The following is a 16,526-nucleotide window of genomic DNA, read 5'->3' as shown; positions in this document are numbered from 1 at the left end:
AAATGAACCAGAATGTTAATATTGGCAAATCGGTACATTTTCTCCCTTTCGGAAAATTATGGAGGAAGCCAAATTATACTCAGAAGGTTACGTTATACCTATGGAATTTAATAAGACTAAGGAATTGGAAAATATTAATGGCTAATGTCAACAAACTATGATAAAATAATATATACAGCCTTACAAAGAGACAATATTCCCATCCACTGAGCAGAATCTACCTTCCTCTAAACCAGCCTGAAACATACAACAAAATTAAAGCTCCCTGGTTCTACGCAGACCATTTCACACTTACCCATGCAGACACACAATATTTTAGATTTTTTTCTTCTTTACCTTTCTAACAATTTTATTGATTACATACAGGCCATTGGCTAAACAACAACAGTCACCAACTTAAATAATCTTCTGACTAACTTTAGAGTCTGAAAATATAACACTATCAATATTTAAGGAATATTCGTTCCTTAAAAGTTTAACAGTTTAATTTCACTATGACTTAAAAACTGAAGCAAAGTCATATCTGACAACTATTAAAATGTACACATGGGACTTCCCTGGTAGCGCAGTGGTTAAGAATCTGCCTGCCAATGCAGGGGACACAAGTTCGATCCCTGATCTGGGAAGATCCCACCTGCCGCGGAGCACCTAAGCCTGTGCGCCACAACTACTGAGCACGCGTGCCACAACTACTGAAGGCGACGCACCTAGAGCCCATGCTCCGCAAAAAGAGAAGCCACCGCAATGAGAAGCCCACACACCACAACGAAGAGTAGCCCCCACTCACTGCACTAGAGAAAGCCTACGCACAGCAGCGAAGACCCAACACAGCCAAATAAAATAAATAAATTTATATTAAAGAAATGTACACAAAATAGCAACATACCCAAAATAAGTTTGCTTAGGCACAACTATCCTAGAAAATATTGTCCCACTTTAAATATATGAGAATACAATAAAAAATAACCCTTTAAAGGTAACCACTTCTTTGTGTTAAAATCCCCCATCTCTATTAAACATAGTATTTTAGTTTTACAAACTGTGATATTGTTTCCTTTCTGCCATTATTAGTTTTCATTTCCATGACTCTAAAATACAGTAAATTATTAAGAATTGCATAAATTAAAGATATATGCATACATATACATACATACATAGCAATAAAAACTTCACAGGTAAAAAAATACTAAACAGTATTTATAAAGTTTTAAATCTCTAATGTAGTGATAATAGGAACAATAGACAAATACAAAAATCTTGTGATGCTGCACTTTCTGAAATGTTGTTTCCTTTCCTGCAACTAAATGAGCTGGGCTAAAGCCATTTTCTATAGAAATATTCATGTTAATTCAAAATTGACTTGGAATTCCTTAAATATTTCTTTGAGAATAAAATTTCCTCTATTATTTGATGTAGACAAGTATCTTATTTTTAAACAGTATAAGCATTTTATCTTCACAGTGAGACTGCGAGTTAAAACATGATTGGCAGCAGATAAAACTAAACTCTAGTGTTAGAATAAACGCTACCTTTGGGAAAGAAGGAGAGAGGAGTGATTGTGAGAGGGAGTGAAGAGACTCCAGGAATGCTGGTAACGTCCTATTTCTTGACCTGGGTTTTAATTTCACAGGTGTGTTCACACTGCGATATTTCATTCTACGTGTATGTCTATAATTTGTTCACTTTTCATTATATATATGATAATCAACTTTAAAAATTCATTCAAAACAGTAACTGACATTCAGTTATTTTTAATTACAACAGTTAAGAACTGGAAGTCAAATAAATACCTTCCTGATTCAGAAACTACTTAAAGAACTGAATATTTATAAAATTGTTTTTGTCCAATACAAATGCACAAAATGAAATTCCTGGTTTAAAGAATATGAATTTTAAAATGGATACTAATAATGGTATTTGGGTCCAGTACAAATGGAGAAAATATCTGGGTGCAATACAAATGTAGAAAAACTGAGATTTATATCTAATTTGTTGATTCTACTACATCAACACCTCTAGGTTTCTTGTAATTCAGAAAATTAAGCATCAGGAAAATGATATCTTAGGAGAAATCTCGAGTCAATTTCTAAAACGAAAATTCTGGCACAGTGATTATTCAGGGTGCAAGGTTCTGGGGTTAGAGTACTTAATGTTTGCCAGACTACATCATTTATTGGATGTGTGATCTTCGACCAATTATTTAAGCTCTCAGTTTCCCCATTTGTAAAATGGAAATAGCAGTAATACCATCCTTACTGGGTTGCTGAAAAGCTTAAATGAGTACCAGTGACTTGGACAAAGGAAGCCTACCCAACATCTGTTAACTATCTATCTACATATACACATTATATTAAAATATATTTCATATTATATACATTTTACATTAGAAATCTTAGAATCCATTTTCAGTAGAATTAAGTAAATATATATTTTAAAAATTTTCCTTGTACTTATTTTATGCCCTACTCTCCAATTCAAATTGTAGACATAGTTGTTCAGTGATAAAAATAAGGATATACATTACTTTTTTCAACACAAAATCAAATGTTCATCTGTATTATGACACATTTTTCACATTAAAAAAGTGACATTATTTGTATTACCTGAGTCTCCACACCCTGCTCCAGGAGGCGCTTAGCTTGATTTTCCACTTCAAGTCGAGCTCTCGCAACAAAAAGTAGATCATTTTCTATTACTTCTATTCCAGCAAGATCTATTCCTTGAGAAAGATAATCTATTTAAAAAAATACACACATTTAAATATTTCAATATTGAATAAATATCAAGGTATCAAAACATCATGTCTAACTTCTTTGAAATATTATAGAATTGCTGTTGAACACTATTCCCTTTCAAAATCTGTATTTTAAAAAACATAGTTACCCAAACATTTTCTACTTAATAAGTAACTTTACTCTGGAGCAAAAAGTTCCAAACATTACAGAGTTGGTAAAGCAAGAGTAGAATTATGATTATTATAAATTCAAAGTAATGTCAACAAGTTACCAAAAAAGTGTGCCAAATTTAATATAAATAAAGATCCTGATGATCTTAGAAATTTCTCAAGTTGCAGGACAGTTTTAAAAATTATTCTATAATAACAAAACTTTTGAAACAAATGTCCACCACCTGGACAATGATAAATTAATTATGAAAAAACTTTAGCACGCTAGCACTTTACATGATCACACAATAGACCTAATTTACTTACTTCCATTGAAGGATTTTCATGATATGACTGAATGAAAAAAATTACACAAAGAACTTAACTCCATTTATATAATTACATATAAAATATGATTATATACTATATAATTCTATAAACTTTATTTTCTATAAGGAGAATTATAGAATTTAGTTTACAGAATTATAACTCTATTCATAGAATTATACATATTCTACTTTAGAGAATTATATGCACAGAGCAAGAAGTGTGAAAAGGTATCCACCAAGAAGTTAACAACAGTTGTCTCTGCACATTTAGATTTTGAGAAATGTATTTAATGGCTTAATCTTAGACATATCTGAGGTAACTAAAATGCTACAAATGAAGATGCATTACTCACATTATGCATCTTAGATGCAGTTCTAAAAAACGTATTTTCTATTTTAACAAGAAAAATTGTTTCTAAAAAACAAAAATGATTTAGATAGAAGATGACTGTTTTCCAGTTACTCAACAGAATATCAAGTGTGTTTTTCACTATATTCTCTAATTAGAATTTTTAAATTTTAAGTCTTAAAATATATCCCTAGCACTTACATATTGTCATATTTTTCTTCAGCTGGGTCACAACGCACTGCCTAGGTGAAACTACATTAAAGCATCCAGTACAATGCTAACTAGCCACTTAGCACTCAAATATCTGCTGACTGCACACAGTAGAGTTAGTTCTACACTAGAGGACAGAAGGAAAAAATGTAAAGGACACCTAATAGTGGTTATTGCCAACTGTCCTTCAACCATAAGCATTTTTAAATGTGTCTATCTAAAGGGACTTACAGCTTTCTACAGTGGGAAGAGTACTGAAAATGCCTTTAAATCATTTGAGTTTACATTCAGCCTCATAATTTACTCACTAGGTGATCATAATCATGTGATATACCCTGAGTCTCAATTTTTTTCATCTGTAAAATGACAATAATTTATAATTCACACCCTACATAACTCTTATCATCAGAATCAAAATAAATTCATGAATACCAAAGTACTTTATACACCAATCTATCATGTAAATGTAGGGTGGATTATAATCCAGAGAAAATCTTTTTTTTTTTTTTTGCGGTACGCGGGCCTCTTGCTGCTGTGGCCTCTCCCGTTGCGGAGCACAGGCTCCGGACGCGCAGGCCCAGCGGCCATGGCCCACAGGCCCAGCCGCTCCGCGGCATGTGGGATCCTCCCGGACCGGGGCACGAACCCGTGTCCCCTGCATCGGCAGGCGGACTCTCAACCACTGCGCCACCAGGGAAGCCCCAGAGAAAATCTTTTTAATCTGATTTTTAAATTTTACTTTTCAGAAAATTTTGAGAAAATTATGTTTAACCTAAGTTGTGGTAATGATCAAGACCTAAACTGACATTTCTCTGAAGACATACACATGGCCAACAGGCACATGAAAAGATGTTCAACACCACTAATTATTAAAGAAATGCAAATCAGCACCACAATGATGTATCACCTCACACCAGTCAGAATAGCTATCATCAAAAAGTCTACAAATATTAAAAGCTGGAGAGGGTGTGGACAAAAGGGAACCCTCCTACACTGTTGGTGGGAATGTAAATTGGTGCAGCCACTATGAAGAACCGTATGGATATTACTTAAAAAGCTAAAAACAGACTCATCATATGACCCAGCAATTCCACTCCGGGCATATATCCGGAAAAAACTCTAATTCAAAAAGACAGATCCACCCCAATGTTCAGAGAAGCACTATTTACAATAGCCAAGACATGGAAGCAACCTAAACGTCCGTCAACAGATGAATGGATAAAGAAGATGTGGTATATATAAACAATTTCAGCCATAAAAAAGAAATAATGCCATTTGCAGTAACATATATGGACGTAGAGATTATCATACTAAGTGAAGTAAGTCACACAGAGAAAGACAAATATCACATGGTATCCCTTATATGTGGAATCTAAAAAAAAGATACAAATGAACTTACTTCCAAAACAAAAATAGACTCACAGACATAGAAAACAAACTTATGGTTACCAAAGGGAAAAGTGGGGGGATAAATTAGGAATTTGGGATTAACAGATACACACTACTGTATATAAAATAGATAAAAAGATGCTACTGTATAGTGCAGGAAACTACATTCAATATCTTGTAATAACCTATAATGGAAAAGAAACTGAAAAAGAATATATATATATATGTATGTGTATAACTGAATCACTATGCTGTACACCTGAACCACTGTAAATCAACTATACTCCAATAAAATGTTTAATACAATTAAATTTAAAAATTAAAAAAAATTTTCAAGAGGATGGGTAAGATAAACAAATTTTTTTTTTTTTTTTTTTTGGTCAAATGTACTCCATTTTGAAATTTAAGATACTAAAAAATACATTCTGATTTCCCCCACTTTCACTGCCCTGGTCTCAAATTACTAAAAGTTTAGAATAAACTTCTTACACTTTGCCCCAAGCAGTCACTTGATCTCAGTGATTGATTACTGCATTATTTCCTAGGATTGCCCTTTTTTTTCCCTTTAGTCTTCAAACTAAACCTCAACGGCATAAAAATTATTTATAACTAAAATACATGGGCTTCCCTGGTGGTGCAGTGGTTGAGAATTGCCTGCCAATGCAGTGGACAAGGGTTCGAGCCCTGGTCCGGGAAGATCCCACATGCCGCGGAGCAACTAAGCCCGTGCGCCACAACTACTGAGCCCGCACTCTAGAGCCCACAAGCCACAGCTACTGAAGCCCGCACACCTAGAGCCCGTGCTCCGCAACAAGAGAAGCCACCGCAATGAGAAGCCCGTGCACCGCAACGAAGAGTAGCCCCGGCTCGCCGCTACTAGAGAAAAGCCCGTGGGCAGCAACAAAGACCCAACGCAGCCAAAAATAAATAAATACATTTATTAAAAATAAAATTAATTAATTAATTAAATTTAATTTAAAAATTACATGGCAATCATTTTCATAGGCTTTCAATGTTCTAGTTGTTACTACACATGGCTACCAGAATAAACGTTCTCATCATATTCTCTCCCATTCATGGAATCTACTGCTTCCTGTTGACTAATGTTATCTCCTTCCACAAATCCTCCTTTGTGATACAAATTCCCCTTAAGATTTCAAAATCCTCACTGCCTCTTCCTTTACTAGCATCCTTCCTCTACAGAAAAGAAAACAAAAAGAAGAGTAATTATAGTGTGCTAAGTGACTCAGCTATGCATTTACTTTTCACAATAATGTTAGCACTACATTATTTATTGGGGATAAAAGAGATGAGGGAAGAGTACAGGTGTGAAGTTGGGATGGTGCTGGAAGTTGGAAAAAATGAAGGAGACTAAATCTTCATGCTTCAAAGTGGGAAGCCAAAGAAGTTAAAATTTACGAATTGGAAATACAGGCAGGTGATTTAGAGCTATGGAGCTAAATATCAAAAGAATCAGCAAAAATGGTGAAAATGGTGGCCTCTAGGGAAAAGTAAATGGGGCAGAAAAAAGGGCAGGGACTTGCTATTTTTAACAATAAACTTTGGATAACTACTTGAATATGTTATACATACATACTTTCATAACAAATAAAACCAAATTAAACAGTACATGGGAAGTCAAAATAATAATATAAAAATTAAAGTAAGGTGGCTAACTAATAAAAAATTTGTATCCTCTAAATCAATGATTCTCTTTCTAAAATAAGTAATATTTAAAAAGAAGAAAAAAGTGAATATATTTGGAAAGATATTTTATACAATGTTAATTGTAACAGTAAATACATACATACATATAAATATATGTATGTATATGTTGTATGTGTGTGTGTGTATGTATATATATATATATATATATATATATATATATATATATATAAAGAGAAACATTGTAAATGAGAAGAAAACACTTTGGAAATCAATTTGGATAATCTAATAAGATTTCATATGAATATCCCTATGACCAAAATATGCCACTCTTAGGCACATAACTCAGAGAAATTCTCATATTTGTATATTGGAAGACATATACAAGAATGTTCATAAAAGCACTGTAAAAAACAAAACAAAGCTGTATATAACTGAAATGACCATCAACTGGAGAACAGATAAACAAAAATATATTCCTTCAAAATACTACTACAGAAGAGTAAAAACAAACAATGACAAGTATACACATCAATAATGACGTCTCTCAATAACAATGTTAAGGAAGGAGAACAAGTTTCAGAAGAATACACACAGCAAGAGGTAATTTATATTAAGACATGTATAATTAAACAATATATTATTTAGGGACACATACAAACAATAACAACCTTTAGAAAAGTTATAGAGATAGGCGATACCACACACTTATAATATTCTAAAACTTAAACTTGGTAGGTAGTATTTGTAGTTTACACATGTTAAAAATGTTTCTGCATTTTTATATTTTTCCATTAAATATTAAATAAGTATGAACCAATGGCACAGATTATAGTATTATAAACAAGGACATTACAAGAGTTATAACTGTATTTCACGTGTTCAAAACAGAAAAGACTAAACATGTTAGTAAAGACATGGGTAATAAAGTAAGGCACAAGTCGAACTTCTAGAGATAAGAAGTACAAACGCTAGATGGGATTAATGGCATATGAGCCACTGTAGGAAAAACAGAATACGCTGTCTAATGAAAAAGAGTTTCATGCTAGGATTATTAACTGGTAACTGAATAAAGGCTTTTCTTTTCCTTTTAAAAATATCATGCTCATTTTTGAAAATCAGAAAAATACTTCAAAGAAGGGAAATTATATAACCCACAACACAGAGGCAACAACTGCCAAGTGGATTATTGGAATATATGTGAATATGTCTGACAAATTTGTGAATCTTCAAATTCTCAAGTAGTTCCAAAACAGCATATATCCTCCCCCTAGATATTTATGTGAGAAAGAGCAGAAAAAGCAAAAATTGACATACAGGGACTGGGCAGCTGGCTACACTGAAGAAAGTGACTCCCTCCTACACACTGACTTTGCAAAGAACACAATGCAGATAAGCGCCTCAGAGAAATCTCAAGCAACCTTCAGATATTCCTAAAATACTCAAAATCTTGTTTGTATCTACTATATTCCTTTAAATTCTTACCCTACTTTTTAAACTACCCACGAGTTATTTTGTTTATGTTTTTATCTGTAATTATACTTATTTACAATGTCTTCTTTATTAACAATGTTATAAGCATTCACCCATACTGTGATAGTACTTATAAATGTTTCTGACAGTATTTCATCAAATAAATGAACAAAAATTACTTAACCATCTGCCTAAATGGAATAATTATTTATCATAAATACATCTAAGAATTTTAAATATCTATAATTATTTCCTTGGGAAACAAAGCAGAATTACCAGATCAAAGTAACAATTTTAAGCTTATTGATACAAATTATCAAACTACTTTTCAAAATGACTATACTACTTTAAACATTTTCCTAATAATCTATGGGAGTTACTTAACCATGGATAGCACTGGATGTTATTCCTGTGTTGAATATTTTATACACTGCTAGAAGTATGTTCTTATTGAGGGTCTGACATGAATTTTTAAATGATGAGGCTGAATAACTTTTACTATCTGTATCTCCTTTTGATAATCTCTACATCATTTTTACTCCCTATCATTTTTATATCACTTTATATTAATTATACGATATTATTCACTGTTTACCTATCATATTTGCTATGAGTATTTTCCCAGTCTGTTGGTTTGTTCATTTTTAGTTATTTATTTATACATTACTTCCTAAGGCCATTTCCAGAATACATTCATACAATTATATTATCTAAAAGCTCCACATCTGATTTTTCTACACAGCCCTGATTATTTATAAACTTCAGACTAAAGCCTGTCTTTTACAAAAGCAAACAGCAAAATGTAAGTCTATGATTTATAAAGGGTTATCTGGCGAACTGATGAATAATAATCTGGAGAGCAAAGCTGTCATTGTAGAACCCATTCAACAAAAAGTTTACCTTAAATCAAAATAAATAATATTGTAAGATCAGGGCTTATCACAACGACTACATTTTAACTTGTTCGGCAACATCAATCTTCCTTGCCACCTTATCATATGTTTTATAAAAACACAGCTCCTAGACAATACTGAGCTCAATAACAAATGTAAATGAAGACAAAACAAACCACCACCACAAAACATCACCAAACAACATGGATGCCACAGTTACAATATTGATAAAATTAATTCACCCAATCAACGAGATCTAAGTGTCCAGTTACTGAAGGTATCATCATCACCATCATCATAAAAACAACAACATGATCATCATCACAGAATACTTATTTGTTATTTGTAACAAATGGCTAAGTCTAAGATAGGGTTATTTTAAAAATTCCCCTCCCAGCTCATTAAAAAAAAACAAACAAAAAAACTGTTTCACTAAAGAAACCTTAGAAAACACATAAAGTTAGAGAAAAAGTAAAAGTCAAAAACCCCAAGAAAACTTCAATGACAACTACATATACATACTGATTTTCATTTCCTTATTCTAGGTGTAAAATGTTTGTTTATATTTGACATACTTTAATCATATTCAAGTAGATATCTTGAATCTGATGAGAAAACAGCCTATAGGAAAAAATATCTTCAAGAAAAATGTTTCTGTAAAATTGCAGTGCTTTCAATAATGTATAAAATAAATGAAAACATAGTGAAATTATAAACCAAACTTTTAAAAAAGTAATGTGGTATTTGCACAAAAGTTAAAATGACATAGAGAATCGAGAACAAAATAACGGGTTTAAAAGGGTAAGGTTTTAATATATAATAACCAAAATATAACTAAACAAATAGGAAAAATTATTTTTAAAAAGCATCTCACAATATATAAAACCAATCATAGAAAAAAAATTTAAACAATAAAAAATACTTATTCCCACTACGGGGGAAAATAATTCCTTAACCAAACAAACTATAAGACAAATTTCACAACTACTAATACATACATTTTCTAACGTCTTCTAATGAAAAAATAAAATCAGAAAAAGAATAAAAATAATTTGAAGTAAATTAAACACTTAAAGGTATTACCATTAAAAACATATAAAGAATTTATAGTTATCAGTGGGCAACTAATCAAACGAACATTAAAAAACAAGTTCATGTAAGAGAAAATTCAGGATTAAGTCAACGTTTGAAAATCTATTAAAGCTTTCTAATAATCTTTGAAATTTATCCTTACGTAAAATATAATAGTACATGATTACTGGAGTACTTATAACATCAATAAAAATATCATTTACTTAAAGTCAATTCTATTCAAGAAAACAGGTATATCCTTTCAAAGGCAGAATATCACAGAAAGAAGGCTGAGTTAGGAATGAGAATACCTGAACTTTATTCTACTCAATTTTATGACCTGAGAAAAATCACTTAACCTTTCTGAGATTCCATAAGTAAACAATAAAAAACCTGTGTTACAAATCACACAGGGTTGTATGGATCAAATGAGATAATATGTATGAAGAACGTTTTGCAAACCACCAAAAGCATGTAAGTAGTTTCTTATTTTCATAAATGGGGTATTAGTTACTAACCCCCCCTTTTTTTTTAATGGAGGGAGGAAGGGATAAGGGCCTTGAAAAACATAATCTTTAGGAGTTTAGTATTACAAAAAAAAAAAAAACTCAAAAAGCATAAAGGTAAAATTTGTACTTTTCTAACCAATCCTTAGTTGATACTACTGCTTAAACTATGCACAAAATAAGCCTCAGGCTTAAGTAAACTCCTTTGTGTGAAATCTTTATACTTCAAGTCCAGAGTCTCAGGGCTGAGCTTGTTCTTCAAAGCTTTGTGAAAATTTAGCATCAAAAGCCTTATTTTTTTTTCCGGCTCTCACTTTAGGGTGGGGAAAAACCTTACTATTAAAAAAGGGGATTAGTTTTCCTTTCCTAAGTCTTAATCTTTTTTCCAGCGAGCACAAAAAAATTACCCAGGGCCATAGATAAATACAGAAAAAAAGAAGAAGACAGTGTATTTTCTATCTTTCCTTTGGGCACAGTTGGGTTTTGTGTTTTTTTCCCCCTTCCCTTGACTTTCTAACCATGGTGCTGTTGCTATGACATTATAATTTTAAAACATGGATTTATATAAAACCAACCTTTTTCCCCTCCAGGAAGATAATTCAGATGCTATATTTAGTGCCTACCTTCCAAACATTATCTAACCAGGAGTCAATACCCCTCCCTCAACAACTGAGAAGCACTAGATAAAATCAACAAGGAATAGAAAAAATGACCACCCAACAAAAACAGAATATACATTCTGTTCAACTACACACAGAACATTAACCAAGACAGAGGATGTCCTAGGTCACAAAACAAACAACTTACATTTAAAAGAAATGAAATCATACAATTCAATTGATCATAATAGAATCAAACTAAGAATCAGCAATAGAAAAATACCTATAAATTTTCTAAACATTTCAAAATTAAACAACACATTTCCAGATAATCAGTGGATCACAAAAGATCTCAAAGGAAATTTTTTTAGAAATATTGAACTGAATGAAGATGAAAAAACAACATCGAAATCTGTGGGATTCAACCAAGGCAGGAGTTGGAAGAAATTTAATAACACTAGATGCATTCTTAGAAAAAGATGTGTTATTAGGGAAAAAAAGGTCTCAATAATGCAAGCTATTGCCTCAAGAAAATAGAAAAAAAGCAAAATAAACCCAAAACAAGCTGAAGAAAGGGACTAAAAAAGATATCAGAAAATCAATGAAATTGAAAACAAAAATAACAAAAAACCAATCAAACCAAAAGTAGACTCTTTGCAAGTATCAATAAAATTAATAAACCCCCAGAAAGACCAAGAAAGAAAAAAGCATAGAAGACAAATTACCAATTACAGGAGTGAAAAACATGATACCACTACAGAACTCACAGTATTAGAAGTATAATGGAATACTTTGAATAGCTTTACAACTTAGAAGAAATGATCAGAACTCATACAAGATGACCTGAAAATATAACTATTAAAGAAATTGAATTTGTAATTCAAAACATTCTGAATTAGAAATCTACAAACCCAGATGGCTGCACTATCATGGAAAAAAGAAACAATCCAATACTACACAATGGAAGAAGGAACACTTCTCAAAACTAGATCAAAAAAAAAAAGCTACATTCTCTCTCAAGAGCATAGACACAGAAATCCTCAAAATATTAGCAAATCTGATTACCTACTAAAAAAACAAAGACATTAGCAAACAAACAAAACTACAGAACCATCTCCCTTAAAAGCACAGATGCAAAAATCCTCACCAAATTTTAGCAAATAGGATCTAGTAAAATATAAAAATAATAATACATCATGACCAAGAGGAGTTTCCTCTTAGAATACATGGAAAATAAACTTTGATAATTTAAATATGTTTATTATAAAAACCTAAAGTAACAAATAAACCTAACACAAACAGCTTTACAGCTAACAAGCCAACAATGAGGTAAACCGTAGTCATCAAAAACACTCCAAAAGAAAGCAAAAGAGAAAATGAGAAGCAATGAAAAGATGATACAAACGGAATATAAATAGCAAGCTGGTAGCATTAAATATAATCACATCAATAATGCAATGAAATCTAAACTGCCTAAACATCCTAAATATGATGCAGAGATTATAAAACTGAATTAAAAAAAGGACTATAGACAGTCTATTAAAAAACTCATGAAAAACATGAAGACACAAATAAGTTAAAAGGGAAAAGACAGAAAACGATATATAAAGCTGGATTATTATCAAGATGGTGGACTAGGAGGATGTGTAGCTCACCACGACCCCTACAAAAACATAGCAAAAATACTATACAGGTGGAACAATTCTCACAGAAAACTAAGTGGAAACTGGCAAAAGAACTCCTATACCACCAAAGCTGTAAGAAAGATCTCCACGTAACTGGGTAGGACAGAAAAAGGCACAGGGCTGAGACTCCCACCCGTGAGAGGGATCTGAGAGGAAGAAAAGGTCCACACAGGCACTCACCCACCCTGGGGAGCAAGCAGGACAGGCCACAATCTGGGAATCAGAGTCCCAAGGTCCTGCACAGAGGAGGACAACCCCCCTTGGCTGCTGGGAGGTCCCTGGGACAGATGAAGGGCTGGAGATGCCTAGACTCTACTCACAAGGAGCAGGCACATGATGGCTTGCCAAGAGTCAGGACAGAGAGAGCCTTGCACTGGAGGCTGCTGCCTTGCCACACCCCCTAATCCGGACGAGGCAAACACCTCAGCCCTACCATACCACAGCTTGGTACAAGATCTCAGCCAACCGGGCCCTGGTCTAGCTACGCACAGACAGGTGGTGGGGCCGGGTGGGGGGGCCTGGGATGTGATCCAGGTGGGGCGGGTGGCGGCTACGGTCAATGCACGCTTAGGTGGTGCTGCAAACATGCCATGGTTCATCTCCCACCAGAGTGAATGCTCCAGTCCCCACCACACTCCACATTGCACCTTAGCACGGGATCTGGGGCAGATAGGTCTTGGGAGAAGACAGCCACCGAGGCAATCTAGATCTCTGGCAGTAGCACGGCCATCTCAATGCCTGCAGTCACAATGCCTGAAACCCCAGTCCCAGCCTAGAGAACTCTCCAGCCCTGCCCACTCCACACCAAAGGCCTGAACTAGATCTGGGACGAATACAACAGGGGAAGGGATGCAAACGTGGGCTGCATGTGAACAGAGCCACAGACACCTACACACAGGTGGTACTTAAGACTCTCTGTGAGTGAAGGGGCTTTACTTGCTTCACTTGCTCCTTTGGAGCAGGACAGGCACTAAAGGGGAAAGGAACATGATCCAGCCTGATTCTCAGAGCTTCTACTCCAACAACTGGGAAGCAGAACCTGCACTTGACAGGATGGTGAGAGCCACAAAGCAGAGGGGACATCCCACTTCACAGGTTTTAGATCCCCTAACATCAACCACACCCCTTCCCTATCAAGGTGATAACAACCAGCACACCTTGAGGAAGGACATGACTGGTGTCTCTATCAAAACTAGCCCTCGCACCAAAGACACTGGACATACACGTCTACACAGAAAGCTCCCTCATAAAAACACCTCTTCAAGACCACGATAGATAACTGTTCCTCCTAAATTCACTGAGACAGAAACTTAAGTAAAATGAAAAGGCAAAGGAACTACTCCCAATTAAAAGAGTAAGAGATATACCCTGAAAAAACAGATAATAAAACAGAGCTCACCAGTCTACCAGACCATGAGTTCAAAAAGGTGGTAATAAAAATGCTAACTGAATTAAGAAAGATTATCGATGGAAACGCAGATCACTGTAACAAGGAACTAGAAACTACAAAGATGAAACAATCAAAGATAGATAATTCAATTTCCAAGATAAAAAGCAATCTAGAAGTAATGAACAGCCAAATAAATGACATAAAAGAACATAAGTGGGGAATTCCCTGGTGGTCCAGTGGTTAGGACATGGCACTTTCACTGCCATGGCCCTTGGGGTTCAAACCCTGGTTGGGGAAGTAAGATCCTACAAGCTATATGGTGCAGACAAAACAAACAAACAAACAAATAAATAAGTGATCTATCTGTAAGATAGAATAATGGAAATCACACAGTCAGAATAGCAGACAGAAACACAAATGGAAAAAAAAAAAGAAAGCAATGTGTGAGATCTATGGGATGACATAAATGCCAAGCTATGCATAATAGGGGTTCCAGAAGAAGAAGGGAGGATCAAAAATGTATTTAAAGAAATTATGGCTGGAAACATCCCAACAGTAAAGAAGGAAACAGATATCCAGGTACAGGAAGTGCAGAGGGTCCCAAACAAGATGAGTCAAAACAGACTCACAACAAGCTGTATCATAATTAAAATGGCAAAAGTGAAAAATAAAGAAAGGATTCTAAAGACAGCAAGAGAAAAAGAGTCCTTTACAAGGGAACCCCCCCATAAGGCTGTCAGCTGACTTCTCTGCAAAAACTTTGCAAGCGAGAAGACAGTGGCATGATATATTCAAAGTCCTGAAAGGGAAAAGCCTTCTACCTAGGATACTCTACCCAGCAAGATTATCTTTTCTTTTCTTTTTTTGCCATGCCATGCACAGCACACGGGATCTTAGTTCCCTGACCAGGGATAGACCTCACGCTCCCTGCAGTGGAAACACAGAGCCTTAACCACTGGACCACCGGGGAAGTCCCAAGATTATCATTTAGAACAAAAGGAGAGACAAAGAATTTCTCAGACGAGCAAAAACTAAGAAAATTCAGCAATACTAAACCTACCCTAAAAGAAATACAAAAGCATCTTCTCTAAATAGAAAATAGACAAGAACCTATAGAAGAGGGAAAATCACAATAGGAAAAGGCAAATATAGTAAGGAATGAAAAATCACTTAAATAAGCCAGTACACAGTAAAAAAAAAAGACTGTAAAAGTGATTGTAACTACAATGAAAAGTAAAAGGATAAGCATGAAGACTTAAAAAAAGGACATAAAAGTCACAAAATTTGGGGGAGGGGAATATAAAAATGTAGGTCTTTTAGAATGTGTTTGAACTTGAATGACTATCAGTTTAAAACAAACTGATTTAGTTACGGATCAACGTACTTGAACTCCATGGTAACAACAAATCAAAAACGTACAAAAGATTCACAAAACAAACAAAAAAGGAACTCAAGCACACTACAAAAGAAATCATCAAAATACAAAAGGAAAAATGAAAAGAAGAAGAAATGAACAAAGAAGAACTACAGAAACAGCTGGAAAACAAGGCTTAAAATGGCAATAAATACATACCTATTAACAATTACTTTAAATATCAATAGAATAAATGCTCTGATCAAAAGTCACAGAGCAGCAGATTGGATTAAAAAAAAAAGAGCCTGGAATATTCTGCCTACAAAAGACTCACTTCAGGCGAAAGACATGCACAGACTGAAAGTCAGGGGATGGAAAAAGATATTTCATGCAAATGGAAACAAGAAAGTGGGGAAGCAATACTCATATCAGACAAAACAGACTTTAAAACAAAGGCTATAAAGAAAGACAAAGAAGAGTACTATAGAGTAAGAAAGGGATCAATACAAGAAGAGGATATTACACTCATTGACATATATGCACCCAATATAGAGCCCCTAAATCTATAAGGCAAATACTAACAGACATAAAAGGAGAAACTGACAATAATACAATAACAGTAGGAGACTTTAACACTCCACTGGCATCAATGGATATCCAGGCAGAAAATCAATAAGGCAACAGAGGTCCTAAATGACATAATAGATAAGTTGGATTTCATTGATATGT

The 16,526-nt window shown here is 34.1% G+C and overlaps 1 protein-coding gene across 8 annotated transcripts in view; it reads right to left on the bottom strand.

The window, feature by feature from the left end:
- Window positions 1-16,526, bottom strand: part of COG5 (component of oligomeric golgi complex 5) — a 282,724-nt gene that overhangs the window by 149,049 nt on the left and 117,149 nt on the right. For 6 of the 8 annotated variants that reach the window (XM_065883739.1, XM_065883732.1, XM_065883735.1 and 3 more), the window contains exon 7: window positions 2,604-2,734. The exons of the other annotated variants lie outside the window; for them this stretch is intronic. In XM_065883739.1, coding sequence (XP_065739811.1) covers window positions 2,604-2,734 — 131 coding nt within the window. The remainder of the gene's footprint in view (window positions 1-2,603; window positions 2,735-16,526) is intronic. 8 annotated transcript variants of the gene reach the window in all.

This window comes from Phocoena phocoena, chromosome 9, assembly GCF_963924675.1.
Source record: "Phocoena phocoena chromosome 9, mPhoPho1.1, whole genome shotgun sequence".
Taxonomy (NCBI): domain Eukaryota; kingdom Metazoa; phylum Chordata; class Mammalia; order Artiodactyla; family Phocoenidae; genus Phocoena; species Phocoena phocoena.
The sequence above is the reverse complement of the archived record's forward strand: the minus strand, read 5'-3'. Positions and strand labels throughout refer to the sequence as shown.